The sequence below is a fragment of the Ursus americanus genome, chromosome 7 (genome assembly GCF_024610735.1).
Source record: "Ursus americanus isolate L20-20 chromosome 7, mUrsAme1.1.p, whole genome shotgun sequence".
In the NCBI taxonomy this organism is placed as follows: domain Eukaryota; kingdom Metazoa; phylum Chordata; class Mammalia; order Carnivora; family Ursidae; genus Ursus; species Ursus americanus.
Window position 1 is genome coordinate 28,045,656 of NC_142133.1, and position 15,487 is coordinate 28,061,142.

The following is a 15,487-nucleotide window of genomic DNA, read 5'->3' on the forward strand; positions in this document are numbered from 1 at the left end:
TAAATGTAAAAATGTAAATTAAAAAAGAATTTTAAAAAGAGCTGATAAAATAAACTATTTGAAAAGGAAAAAAAATTAAACTGAAAGACAAGAATTATGAGAAAAAAATCTTGAGTTCTATGTACTATTTTCTCCTAGTGCTGGAGTTTTGCAGTTTTGTGTGATCAGTAGACTTGATATTACCGAATGTTCCTGCTGGTCTTCTGGGGGAGGAACCTGTTGCACTGATTATCAGGTGTCTTTGCCCCAGTGGAATTGCACCCCCCTTGCCAGGGGGCCAGGCTCAGTGTAAGCAGCTTCAGATTGCTCTAAGTGGCTTTTGTTCCCTGAAGGCTTTTGGTACCACTTTAGAGGATGACAAAGGCTGCACCCCTATCTCCAGCCCCAGAGCTGCCCCCCACTCTACGGTGATCCCTCACAGAAAAGCAGAAAAGCAGTTACTTTTGTCTCCCTGGCTTCCCTCCACACTGTATTCACCCAGCCTGTGATCGAGTGTTTTTATCTCAGGCACATGACCCTGTTTGGAGTCTCTAAACTTTCCAGACTCCTGCAGTGTGCACCCACACCACTCCTCCCAGGGTAGGGAGGGGGCTGTCACTGGCATTCTGCTTTTTGCTGGGCCCCTGCTTGGATAGCAGTTGCCCGACAGTGCCATGGTTCATGGTTTATGGCAAACTGAACTGAAAGCCCTCTCATGGCCTTACTGTTTGCGGCTGGCATCCCTGCTCCGACCCTTGGGAACTCTGCTGTTTTCAGGCACCCCTGTTCTTTCTGTGACCCCGGGGATCCTGAGACCACACTGTACCCCCTAGGATTCCACCTGTTTCGGCACCTGAGCACCTTTTAAGGCAGGGACGTCCCCCACCAGAGCAGATTTCTAAAAGTTCCGATTTTATGGTCTGCTGTTATATCACTTTCCTGTAGCCGATTTATGAAGGCTCCCTTCCCCCGCAGTTTATCTTCCAATATACCGCCTCAAATTCACTTCTCTGCACCTCCTGCCTTGCAAAAAGTGGTCACTTTTCTATTTGTAGAGTTGCAGCAATTCTTTTCTTAGATCTCTGGTTGAGTTCACAGGTATTCAGAATGATTTGATAGCTATCTAGCTGAATTCCATGGACCAGATGAAACTAGGGTCCCCTACTCCTCCACCATCTTCCCAAGAAGCTGACTTCTCATTCTTATTGTTAATTTTTATTAGTTTGGTTTCTTAGTGTTTTTATTTCTTCTTGTGTGTCTTCTTGATATGTTTGTTTTGAGTAGGTTCTGTTTCCTTTTTGAGTTTTTTAGTTGTTTCCTTTCTACATTTACCTCTCTCTGTCTAGTAGGTTTCCTGTTGCCTCTCACTGCTCCTTCAGCATCCACCCTCCCATGTAAGAGCCGAGTATAAAAATGGTGGCTTAGATTAAGGATATCAAAGATTAAGTCATTGAGTCAGTTGTTAATTTGTTTCATTTCCTGTGCTTGAGAGGTTAATCAGAGTCCTACCCTTCTTAGTTCTGTAACTTTCTAAAATTCTTAAACTATTGTCAGCAAATTTTATAATCTCTTTTTAGAAGCCAAGGTATTGAACCCACAGCCTCAAGCAATGCACTAGTTCCATTTGTTTTTGTTTTGTTTTGTTTTTAAAGAGAACCAGTGAGGTTTCTTTTTTTTCTTTTTCTTTTTTTAGATTTTTATTTATTTATTTATTTGACACACAGAGAGAGAGAGAGAGAGCGCACAAGCAGGAGGAGTGGCAGGGAGAGGGAGAAGCAGGCTCCCCACTGAGCAGGGAGCCCTATGTGGTTCAATCCCAGGACCCTGGGTCATGACCTAACTGAAGGCAGACACTTAACCGACTGAGCCACCCAGGCACCCCTGGTTCAAGAATTTTTAAAAGACTAGAGAGTGAGAGAAAGAAAGCAAATACAGCAAAACAATAGCAGTTGTCGAATCTAGATGGAAGGAATGTGGGTATTAATTGTACTTTCAACTTTCTTTTGTTTGAAATTTTTCAAAATAAAAAGTTGGGTTGGTAGACTCTTGGCACATTCAGCACTGAATATACATCTTTTATTATTCTAAGTCATAGGCCTATTTAGTTGTTCTTATTTTGCTGGTTGTAACAGAAAGCCAGACTGTATGTGGACACTGAATATACTTGCATATGCCAGAAATAGATAGCATTCAAACCAGAGAAGAGTAAGAGGAAAACTTTCTTTTTTTTCTTATCAAGTCTTTACATTTAATTATAATTTTTAAACTAACATATTCATTGAAATTTGTAAAAACAATAGAAGGATATATAAAGAAAAAATAATCTGTATTAATTGTGATATATGTGTTTTATATATTCACTAAAGAGAGACTTCATAGTGTTTGTATCAGTACCTATTATATGCTAAGCACTATAGTAGGTGATGGAGAAACAAGGATAACTCCTATACCTGTGAGGAGCTCACATTGTAGAAGAGGCAGACATGTATAGGAATGTAAGATACTATATAATGATGGACAAAGAATTGTGGGAAGGACTTCTGATGATGGCAGAAGAAGTAATTTAGGAAAAAAACCCTATTGAAGACAAATAGAAATTCTAAGCAGAATATAAAAACATCTGCTTAAAAACATCTGTTTGGGGGCACCTGGGTAGCTCAGTCGTTAAGCGTCTGCCTTCGGCTCACGGTGTGATCCCGGCGTTCTGGGTTCGAGCCCGCATCAGGCTCCTCCACTGGTAGCCTGCTTCTTCCTCTTCCTCTTCCACTCCCCCTGCTTGTGTTCCCTCTCTCGCTGGCTGTCTCTCTCTGTGTGTCAAATAAATAAATAAAATCTTTAAAAATAAAAATAAAAACATCTGTTTGAATGCATTCTAGAACAAATAAGAAGATAAAGTTTTATGGAGCTCAGATCTAGAGAAAGATGGAAATCCACAAAGGTGAGAGTGGATTTCCGTAGAAGCTGCTGCTGATTCCAAAAGAAGCAGTTTGGATGATGAGAAGCTAGTTGAAGAGCACTTTTGACAGGCTCTTGGAGCATGACAGACTCTTGGACTCAGAGTCGAGTGGTCTGGAGGTGCTGATAAATTACCCACACCTTGTGTTATGACCCTGAAAAGATACATCTATGAGTGTTTAAAAGAACCAAACAGGCCCTTAACAATATAAGCCCAGCTTCAAATCATCTCAGTTCCTGAAATTAGATTAAGGATATCATGGATTGATAATAGCCTTAGCAGCCTGCTTGAAGTAAACTGGAGGATAGTTAAGAAACCAGTATCCAGAATGAAATACATCTGGGGGAAGAGAGCATCATCCAGGGTCTCAAATTATTGCTACAGTTCTTCATGTATGTCTGATGCATAAGCAAAACCAAATAGCAGGACCCAGAAAGACATTAGATAACATAAATGGATACTAAGTAAAACAACAGATGAAAAAACAGATTCATAGGGACTCCAGAAAAATGCAGTTACCAAAGAGACTTTAAGTTAACATTATTTAATATGTTGAAGGCAATAGAAGAGAACATAAGGAATTTTGGTAGATATTTGGAAACTATTAAAAGGAAAAGGAATATCTAGAACAAAAAATACAATAACCAAAATTAAGAACTCTTTGGGTTTAACCACAGATTAGACATTGCTAGAGTGAATTAGTGACTTAGAGCAGTGTTCTAAGTGTGTCCTGTAACTATGGAGAGTACGGACTGGCCGTTGTTTTTCAAACTGTGTAATAGCAGTCCACAAAATAATGAAACTTCAGCCAGGATGTAAAACAATGTTGACACTGAGCACACTATTTAGTTTGATAGGTATTAAGAATTCATTGATTTAGGGGCGCCTGGGTGGCTCAGTAGTTAGGTGTCTGCCTTTGGCTCAGGGCATGATTCTGGGGTCCTGGGATTGAGCCCTGCATCGGGCTCCCTGCTCCACTGGGAAGCCTGCTTCTTCCTCTCCCACTCCCCCTGGTTGTGTTCCCTCTCTCGCTGGCTGTCTCTCTGTCAAATAAATAAAATCTAAAAAAAAAAAAAAAAAAAAAAGAATTCATTGGTTTACATTATGGTACAAGATACTTATTTTGTGGTGGATTGGCCCTTGAATAGCAGTGACCTGAAGGATAGGAAGAAAATATCTAACATATTTTTGTACAAAGAGACAAAAGTACAAAAAATAGAGAAAGGAAGGGAAGAAATTTAGGGGTTGAAGCAAGGTATAATTACAAATAGAGAAGATGAATAGTCCTATAGCAGTGCTTCTCAAAATATTTGTGCTGATAGCCAATACTTTTATAAAATACAGAAAAAACATAGCAATATCAGATTACTTAAACAGTGAAATTTGTTGTACTTTACTCATTATAGATCTGTACATATGACTCATAAATTAGCGCTGGTCCACAGACCTTATTTTAAGTAGATGATACTAAAGAAATTGAATTCATAAATAAAATAATAATCTTGATAGATGCCAAGAAATCATTTGATAAGATTCAGTGTTCATTCATGCTAAAAACTCTTAGCAAATAGAAATGGAAAAGGAACTACTAAATTTACAGCAACCCTGCAGCAAACATAATAATCAATGGTGACATGTTGAGAACTTTCCCTTTGAGATCAGGAATGAGACAACGATCCCTGTTATCACTTCTATTCAAGATTGTACAGCACGTCCGAAGTATATTAGCTTAATAATCAGAGCTGTAAGAATTGAAAAAGAAGAAATAAACCTAACATTATTCACATACAGTATGACTGCAAATCCTTAAGGTTTTTGAAAATCCAATAGAATCAAAAACAAGATTGCTGGATACAAGGACTATATTTTTTTTAAATCTAATATTTTTACATAACAGTATCAAAGTGAAATTCTAGAAGACACCATTTACAATAGCATCAAAAAATATCAAGTATATGTGAATAAATTTAGAGAAAACCTGCCACATGGAAACTATAAAACACTGTGGAGACTCAATAAAGTTATTTTTAAAAACCATTAATGAGAAAAATCTTTAAAAGACCTAATAAATGTGAGTTGAAACTCTCACTATTGTAAAGATGTGGTTTATGTCAAATTAACCTTCAGATTCAGTATAATCCCAAACAATCTCAATTGGGTTTTTGGGGGGAGAGGGTATGGAACTTCAAGCTCTGATACTAAAATGTGGAATGTGGAAATTCCAAGGGTCAAGTAGCCAAAACACTCTTGAAGTTGAAGAACATTGTAGGAGGACTTGTTTTATTGGATACTAAGACCTATTTTAAGACTACAGTAATAAAGATAGTGCCATTTAGGTGCAAGGATAGACAGATATGTAGTTGTACCTAACTCTGGGAAAATAAAGATACTTCTAATAATGCCAGCATAAGTAAACGAGAAAATATCAGAGTTTAGTCAGCTATTTTGCTTATTCATTTTAAGACTGAGATTCTAAGCATGTGGATATTAGAGACTAATTCTTATCTTCAATAGATCTGTTGTTAACACTAGATATGTAAGAGGTGTTTAATAGTTACTTTTAATTGAATTTATTATGTGCTTAAGTTACTATTTTGAATCTTTATTTGGTTTTAGATCTGCTGATTTGGGTCCTACTTTATTAACAAGACCTGGACAACCAACACTTACCAGAGTGCCCCCACCTATTCTTCCAAGGCCATCACAGCAGACAGGAAGCAGCAGTGTGAATACTTTCAGACCTGCTTACAGTTCATTTTCTTCAGGATATGGTGCCTATGGAAATTCATTTTATGGAAGCTATAGCCCTTATAGTTATGGATATAATGGGTTGGGCTATAACCGCCTCCGTGTAGATGATCTGCCACCTAGTAGATTTGTTCAGCAAGCTGAAGAAAGCAGCAGAGGTGCATTTCAGTCCATTGAAAGTATTGTGCATGCATTTGCCTCCGTCAGTATGATGATGGATGCTACCTTTTCAGCTGTCTATAACAGTTTCAGGGCTGTATTGGATGTAGCAAATCACTTTTCCCGATTAAAAATACATTTCACAAAGGTTTTTTCAGCTTTTGCATTAGTTAGGACTATTAGGTATCTTTACAGACGATTGCAGTGGATGATAGGCTTAAGAAGGGGCTCTGAGAATGAGGACCTGTGGGCAGAAAGTGAAGGAACTGTGGCTTGCCTTGGTGCTGAGGACAGAGCAGCTAACTCAGCAAAATCTTGGCCAATATTCTTGTTCTTTGCTGTTATCCTTGGTGGTCCTTACCTCATCTGGAAACTGCTGTCTACCCATAATGATGAAGTAACAGGTAAGAGTGAGAGAATGGGTTCAAAAACCATATAACAATCTCAAATTTCAAGAATAGATTTGTTAAATTAACATTCTTCATATTCATTTGTATATAGTATTTTGATCCAGTTATATTTTCAGTTAACAACTTGAAAACTGGAAAATGAATATGTAGCAAAAACAGGCTTATTGATTTATTTATGGTTTGTTTAATATAACAGTACACATTGCTTAACTACTGTCTACAAGGTACTGAACTTGTTGCTGTAGAGGATACAAAGATACATAGGACATAATTCCCTTATCTTTCTAAAACTTACTGGCAGGGAAGTGAATAAAACAATACGCAGGTAATTGTAATTTTGAGCTTGAAGAAAAAGAAAGTTCGTAATAGATATCCTAGTGAACATATTGTTGGATTTTATATGGTGTTAATTACATATTTATCTTGGGCAAATAAATTTATGCAGTTTATAAACCATAGCCAGTGAACTGTAAACCCTAATCCTTAATCTTAATTCTTAATTTGGTTTGTAGACAATACGAACTGGGCAAGTGGTGAGGATGACCATGTTGTTGCTAGAGCAGAATATGATTTTGCTGCCGTATCTGAAGAAGAAATTTCTTTCCGTGCTGGCGATATGCTAAACTTAGCTCTCAAAGGTAATAAAATGAATTTTTTGAATTTGTAAATGGAGTATTAAAAACTTCAACAAAGGATCGTGGTCATTGTTAACTCAGAAGTAGTTGCTAGGATTTCTCTTTTGTGTCAGTTTAGAACTTCCAAATCTGGAGGTGTGGGGGAGAAATGCCCAGCAGGGTTGTTCCAGTAATACTTCACTGAGATGAGGAAAGATTTTGTTTATATAATCTCTTCTAAACTCAAAACTTGAATTCTAAACTCTGTTAATCCCCACACAAAAACATGAAGTAAGCACTGCGTGTAATAAATCTAACAACCCAAAGAAATTATCCAGTGTCATGTAAGTATCCCTGTCAGTCTTTGCTCAGACTGGTATTGCTTTTTTATTTGAATAGTGTTTACTTTAGAAAATCCAATATGAATATTGTAGGAATTACTGTCACGAAGTATTAAAGAACCTCAGCAAAAAATGTATACATATCTCAGGTTTATTTTTGGACCAGGTCACGAATAGTTTTTAATGGCTCCAGGCAAAATGGCCTTTCCCCTTTAGCTTTCCCGAGTAATCATGATCAGAATTTTTAATGGATTTGGGGGGGAAGAAAGATTTTTGTTTGTTTGTGCGGATTCAGGTTTGCTAGGAAAAGTAACATTTTGTTGGTAAAGATACTAGTGACAACAGCTGTCTTTTATAGTGCGAGGCACTGTAGTTTACATCTTGCATTTAACCCTTATAATAATATTACGATGTGGGTACTGTTATTATACTGTCCCTATTTTACTTACGAGAAAACTAAGACTCAGAATGACTAAATTGTCCAGGATCACAAAGCTAAGATGTAATGGAGTTCGACTATGAACCTAGGTTTGTCCTACTTCAGAACCTACACTTGTAACCACTTTGGTGGTTTCTCATGTAATCTATTAATGGAAACTTGAGCCTTTAATTAGTTTTAGTCATTCCTATATAGGGGGAAAAATACCTTCAGTGTTCACATTATTTGTTTATTGTATAAATAATTGAAAAATTGGATCAAATTTGCTAAATCTCTGCCTCATCCCTCATACACAAAAGCTAAGCTTCTAAGTATTATATTCATATTTTTCTTCTAGTGAAAATAGCACTTTCAAATAATTAAGTTTAATTAATCTAAATAAAATATAAGAAAGGTCAAGTGTGGTTTCTTTCAATTACATTATAATATTTCAGGAGAATTTTATATCTCAAATTATTCTCCCACTAATGATGACTCTTTAGCTTTGCTTCTTTGCTTTTCTCCATTGCTCACATAAAGCACAGTTGAGCATTTAGAACAAGATCATCACAGACATGGTTGATTTTAAGTGTTTTATTTCTTTTCTGTATTGTAGAATATTAAACATACAAATGTCATATTGTGCCTGAATTACAGTGTTGAACTAAAATTGAAAATTAAACAGCTTTTTAAAGATACAGGCTATCTTGAACATACCAAAATACAAAATTGAATATATTAAATAAATCTTTCCTTCTTTAAGCTGAGAGTATTGCCTTACCTTTTTTGTCATGTGGCTAGAGATAACTGAGGTCTTTGTTTTTGCCCATCTTGGATTAAAATCAGCAGCATTCACTTTCTTGAATTGTTCATCATAAGGGCACTTGACTGGCTTGGTTAAGCATCCGACTCTTGATATCAGCTCAGGTCTTGATCTCAGGGTCATGAGTTCAAGCCCCACATTAGGCTCCATGCTAACAAGAAGACTACTTAAAAAAAAAAAAAGAATTGTTCATCACAATCACATAGAATGAATTGTATATTTTGGCCAAAAGTATATAAAGTAATTTGGCTTGTAGAAATGTATATGTTTTCTATACTTGCTCCTAACTTCTACTGAGAAGGAACGAGAAGTTCATTTCTTAAATTTCAATTTAAAATATGAAAAACACTGATGTTAGTTTTAGCTTTTGGGAGAACCAAATCTCCTTACTTTATGAATGGACCAACCGATATAAACTTCATGTTTTTCAAGGTTGAAAATATATTTACTAAGTATAAAATAAAAAGTATAAATTATAAGAAGGGACCTTAGAACTGTTAAGCCTACTCATCATTTGATTTTGAATATATATACTGTTTATATATTTTAGTATGTAAGTATAGATTTTACTTAATATTTTATTATCCATATTTTGTTGGACTCCAAAGTGTGTTATAATTACAAGGATGTCTTTTCTTCCATCAGAACAACAACCCAAAGTGCGTGGTTGGCTTCTGGCTAGTCTTGATGGTCAAACAACAGGACTTATACCTGCTAATTATGTCAAAATTCTTGGTAAAAGAAGAGGTAGAAAAGCAGTGGAATCCAGCAAAATTTCCAAGCAGCAACAATCTTTTACCAACACAACACTAACTAAAGGAGCCACGGCTGGTGATTCTTTGGATGAACAGGAAGCTGCCTTTGAATCTGTTTTTGTTGAAACTAGTAAGGTTCCAGTTGCACCTGATTCCACTGGGAAAGGTGGAGATAAACAAGATCTTTGATATCTTTCATGTTTGCCTGCAATTGAACTATACTTTTTAAAAATTACTTCTTACAAAGAAATTAATCTACAATCCAATGAACACATTTGTTAATGGCTATTCCAGGTGTTTTGCTGCTAGAAATTATTAAAGTTGTACACTAGTTTGTTGGTCTAGTGACCTGGTTACATTTTACAAGTTATTGGACCATGAAGATATTTGTTTCACCTAGATTTTAAGATTATGGAGACTGCTATCATTTTCATCTTATTTAAAATCCTATGTTTTATTGAAAATAAGATTGATGAACTATAGAATACACTGCTGCAGTAGAGGTCTTTAATTTAATGCTTTTTAAAGTTAGAGCTTAATTGATTTGGAATCCTCAGAAATTGAGTGATAACATATAAATATGAGAACAGGCAAAGTCTACTTTTTTTTTTCAATTTTAAACTGAATAATAAAAATTTTCTGATCTGTGTTATATCCAGTCTTGGGTTTGCTTTGACAGTAATATGTTTTTACCTACCAACAATTGATACTGTTACCTTTTATTGTATTTTTAAAAATTTATCTTGTAAAGGTCACTAGGGGTATTCTGAAGGAGATGGTTCTAGAGTGATATTTAGCCCTTATAGTTTCTCCTGCTAGTAAAAAGGCAAAAATTTATCTTTCTTACAGATTATTTCCATTTCTTCTGAGGATCACAGAACTTTTTATCCCTTTACAATATGACTAGTTTTCATCCTGGATAAATCAGAATGTATGAAAGATTTACTTTCTTTTTCTCCAGCCAAGACTCAAATCCTTTGAGTTTGCATATAACAATATAATCAGTAATGATTTAAATCTTCTCATGGATTCTCTGCTTTCCCCTAGTATGATTACTTTTTAAATTCCATATTCAGGTTCTTCTGTAAACATTGAAAACGTGTCACATTGGATACACATTTCTTTTAGGTTTAGTTTTTACTACTGAGACTATAAATAAAATGCTGAATTGACATTTAGCGTATGACAACATATGACTTGTTTTGTGTTTAATAATGATTTTAAAGGCAGTTAAATTTCATTACACTGAGTATTTCCTCACAAAATTGGAAAATCCATATACTTGCTGTGACCATACTACAAAATAATAATATCAGGAATACAGGTACACAAGAATACATTTACAGATATTTTTCAAACCTGGAATTATTTGATAAAGATTGAGTATTTTCATCTTCTTATAGACTTAAGTTCATCAAATAAGTAATTCTAGAACAGTTCACACAAAAGCATATAAGAACCAAATATATACTCAGCATAGAATTTTATTAAAAGGCTTTTTGGGAACCTCTCTTTTGAAATGACAGTATAAGTAACATATAATTTAAAATACAAATATTGACTCCGTGCAGAAAAAAAATTGTATGATAGTAAAATTTATTTATCTTAGGCCTAATTTTTAACACCCAGATATTATTTAGTCTTCAAGTTGAGATAAAGTTTCTTGTATATTATTTTACATTTGTGTTCTACAATTAGAGGTTCTGCTTTTTTTGTTGTCAGAGTAATTTATGGAAATTTGTCCTTGAAACAATTTTTGATAAAACAGATTATTAAATTTGGTGTTGAGACATCTAAATTGATTGCTAGAAGTGAAGTGGGGGTGAAATGTTGAGTCAGCACTATTTAAGTTAGAAAAGGTGAATCTCTAGGATAGAAAGTGTGACTCCTATTAAAGGTGCATAAGGAGAAGAGTATAACACAGAATGAATGACAGAAACAATTTCACTTTTCTTCGGGTGTTTGTTTTTCAGCTAAGTATACTAAATTGCAGTATACATTATCTGACTGTTAACTATTTGTGTCTGAAAATGCCTTTTCTGTTAGAATTCTGGGAAAGGAATTTAGAATAAGAGAAATTTTATAGCCTTTTTTATCATGACAGTTTTGGTATAATTTTTTAGATGAGATTAAATGTAATGTTCACAGCTCTAATATTGTTATTTTTAGGAATTCATTTAAGTACTACTTCACAGAAATTACTAACTGAAACCAAAACGTGTTCAATTAAATAGAACAATAAATCACAAGTTACAGTAAGAAAACAGGTTTCATGTAAATTTTTTTCCAGTTGTATTTTATCAGTTTAGAAAGGAAAAGGTAAGAGGAGTATAAATTTTCATGTTTAACATTTATTTGGGTACTTGATTTAGTCTGTCATGTCGTAATTATACATTTACTTGAATACAGCTATCCTTTATCTTATGCTTTAATAGAAAAAATAGAAATTGTTTTTCAGTTAAAATTTCCTTTTTAATAGGTTGTGAAGTTACTTTTAATGGACAAATAAAAATATATTAAACTTGGTTGACTTTTTTTGAAGATAAACTGTTAACTCTTTTTCAGGATTGGAATTAATATAAAAAGTGTCTTTTTCTTCATATCATGTATATTAAATACTGCAGACCAATTTGTTCTATTTCCTTGTGATTTAAAGAAAAATATCAGATTTACATTTACATGAAAATTACCTACAGGGTTATAAATAAAAACAAGACCACAAATCTAGGTTTTGGGAAATCAAGATGTTAGTCTGAATACCACTATGAACTTACTATACGATTTAACTCACATTATTTTTTAGTTTCCTCATTGACAACATTGGGGATAGCTGCTACATCTGCCTCACAAGAGAGTGCTCTTAAAAAATGTAAAGCAAAATCAAAAGTACGATTTTACAGCAAGTATATATGTTTTGTAAATTTTTCTGTGTATATCGAAACTCCTTACATCCTGTTAAAATGTGACAAAGGATTTATATCCATCTAGAATTTCAGAATTACATATACTTAATCAAAAAATTTTAAAAAATCAAAATTCACTTGTACTTATAACTTTGCCCAAAATGTAATTTAAAATTATTTTGCTGAATATGAGAATGGCCTAACTTAGAAAAACAGATTGGAATATTTATTCAACACAAGAAATTTTGTTTTTTTCAGCATTGCCTTGAAATGTTCTTTCATATTAGTTTTTTATTTAGCTTATCTTATTTGGGAGAATGAACTGTTTCTTTTAAACTCAGCAAATGTATAAATCCTGTGGAATACTTACCATATGTCCCATGAATAGTTTTTCACATTTAAAGAAATAGTGTTTAAACATCATTAACAGTGTTTCTGCTCATGTAAAATAAGTGTTTTGGTTTGTAAGGATCTCAGGTGTTCAGAATTGAGTCATTAGCCATACTCTTCATTTATGACATCCATGTCATTGGTCTAGAAAGGCTACACTTTTGTTCTGTTTTATTTCACCTTACTAGCTTTTATTCCTCTCCTGCCTGCAAATCCATACTCCTTATTCCCTACTATATTTAATGTTTATCTTTACAAGCCATTTTCCAAATTTTTGATATATTTCCTTGAAAAATATATATTTTATCTGTTTTCTATATAAATGATACTCATTTTGCTCCTAACTTTCATAAAATATTAGGTTTTAAGACCTATTCATGTTACCTTATATAACATGCTCCTGACTGGTGCATATTATTGTGCTGCATTAACATACCACAGTTGATCTTTTCCTCTAGTCATAGATACTTAAGTTGTTCCAGCTGTTCCACCTTCTACAAACTTGTACGTGTCTTCCTGTGAACCTGCCCTGTAGTTTCTATGGGATATATGTCCTAGAGTAGAATGGCTTGGGTTCGGGTTTGATGCATATTTAATTTCAGGTAAGTAAGGCTGAATTTTTCTCAGGAATGGTTGTACCACTTTACACTTGGACCAGCAAGGCATGAGGGTTTCATTTTATCTGCATCTTCAGCAGCACTTGACATTTTCTGATTTTTGTTAATATGATATGTGTGAAACTGTGTTTTGTCTTAATCTGCATTGTCTGATTACTAATGAGGCTAGGCATATGCTTTTAGTCATTCTCGTTTTCCATCCTGTGAAAAATACTTGTAATTTGCCCTTTTTTCTATTAGGTTTTTATCTTTCCTGCTAATTGTGTAGTAAAAGAAATTTTTTATGTATTTTAGACATGATACTCTCTTGTGAGGTGCCGATGTTGTAAATAACTTAGTTTTGTCATTTGTTAATTCTTGTCTTTGGCGTCCTTCATGGAATAGAAATCTTTAATTTTCCCAGTTGTGCTTTTTGGGTCTTGTTCTTCTATCAGTTTTATAGTTTCACCATTTACGTTTAGGTCTTTAATTTAATTGGAATTCATTTTTGGATACGGTATGTGGTATGAATCCAGCTTTTTCTCCAGCTAGTCATTAAAGGAAAAGGGTTAACAAAACCCCTTCTCTCCATGTATGGGAAAATGATCTTGGTTTTACCTTCTCCTTAGCACAATTTCCTTGGAAATCTGTTGAGTTAGGATAAATATGGAATGCAAGCTGCTTACTCAGCAACATGTTTGGTTGTACAAAGAAAAAGTACAGGTTTTAAGACTTCGCTGAGTAAGGTAGGACTGGTAACTGAGCTTTTGCTCATTGCAGAGACCTGGAACCTACTGTTAGGGATTTTTACAAGACAGTGGTTCCTGTGGCACATGAGGCTTACCTAAGTAGAATGCCTTCCTCTACATGATATGTTTACTGTGGTATATCTTCTGCCAAGCTAAGCGACCTTGGTACCAAGTTATATCTTTTTGGGTCTTGTGAGTGTGAATATCTTTTGGGCATGCAGAATAGGATTGTAGTCCGTTTTTCTAACCATCTCCCTAATAGTACATATTTTCCCCATTTTATTACATACCAAGTTCCCGTAAACATGCAATTTTGAGGATCTCTGTTCTATTGACATATGTATCAGTTCCTTTCCCAGGACAACAGTCCCGATTAATGTTACTTTGTAATATGTCCTAATATTTGATAGGTGAATCTGTTTTGTCACACTTTGTGAAAATTAGCTATTTGTGGATTTTTATTCTTCTATTTAAGTTGTAATATCAGTTTATCAAATTCCCTTTTTAAAAAAAAACTGAGATTTTTATTGGAATTACATTGAATTTATAGGTTATTTGGAATTGACATATTTATAAGGTCAAATCATCTCATTTATGAACATAATTTCAGTCTCCATTCAGGACATTATGTGTATGTGTGTTTGTTGATATTTTGTTTGTCTCTGTTGTGTTGGCTAGTTCCTAGGCACTTTATAAATTTTGTGGCCATTGAAAATGGTGTCTTCTTATATCTGGTACAGAGAAATATATTGAACTTGGTGTGTTCTTGTATTTGCAGTTTCAATGAAGGCATATTATTTCTAGTATTGGTTCTCTTGGGTTGTCTATGTAAATGCAAATAATGACAGTCTTATCTCTTCCTTTGCAATCCTTGTACTTCTCATTCTCTTTGTTTTGGCTAGGTTGCCAGTCTGTATTTGACAGTGGTTGTGGTAGGAGGCATTTTTGTTTTTTTCTGCCTGAGAGTCTAAATTTGCTCTATTAAATGTGTGTTTGCTGTGAGTTTAATGCTAGTTAATCTTTTATCAAAAGTTCCCTTTGGGGCACCTGGGTGGCTCAGTCGGTTAAGTGTCTGCTTTCGGCTTAGGTCATGATCTCAGGGTCCTGGGATGGAGCCCCACGTTGGGCTCTCTGCTCCGTGGGGAGCCTGCTTCTCTCTCTCTGTGTGTGCTCTCTCTCTCAAAGTCTTTTTTTAAAAAGTTCCCTTTTAATGCTAATTTAAATCTACATTTGATTTGATTTAAATCTGCATTGTCTTGATTTTTCACCTTTAGTAATAGTATGATGAAGAACATTGATTTTCTGATATCAAACCGTTCTTGCATTCCTGCTTGATACTGGGGGGGGGGTGTATGAAATAATTTGTTTTATCAAAAATATACATATAAATATAGGAGTGTGAGAGATGATTTATATAAAAGGGAGGTACTAGCATGCAAAAACAGCTCTATATAGAAGGCAGTATTGCTACTGTTTGATGAGGTTTCCCAGGAGAAGATAAGCTGAAAAGAGGCACTGGATCATTGTCATGCTCCAGTTTCTCTGAGAATTTACAAGAACCTTTTCTGTAGAAGTCACTGGGCAAGGTCCTGAGCAAATCTTGGAAAACTTAGGGTTATCCACAGTTAGTGTATTTTGGAAAGTGT

At 34.6% G+C, this 15,487-nt stretch overlaps 1 protein-coding gene across 1 annotated transcript in view; it reads left to right on the forward strand.

The window, feature by feature from the left end:
- The window catches only part of PEX13 (peroxisomal biogenesis factor 13), a 28,892-nt gene extending 19,037 nt beyond the window's left edge, over nucleotides 1-9,855 (forward strand). Inside the window, exons 2-4 of the mRNA XM_045788044.2 lie at nucleotides 5,552-6,246; nucleotides 6,765-6,890; nucleotides 9,094-9,855. Coding sequence (XP_045644000.1) covers nucleotides 5,552-6,246; nucleotides 6,765-6,890; nucleotides 9,094-9,392 — 1,120 coding nt within the window. The 3' untranslated portion in view covers nucleotides 9,393-9,855. The remainder of the gene's footprint in view (nucleotides 1-5,551; nucleotides 6,247-6,764; nucleotides 6,891-9,093) is intronic.
- The last annotated feature ends 5,632 nt before the right edge of the window (nucleotides 9,856-15,487 follow it).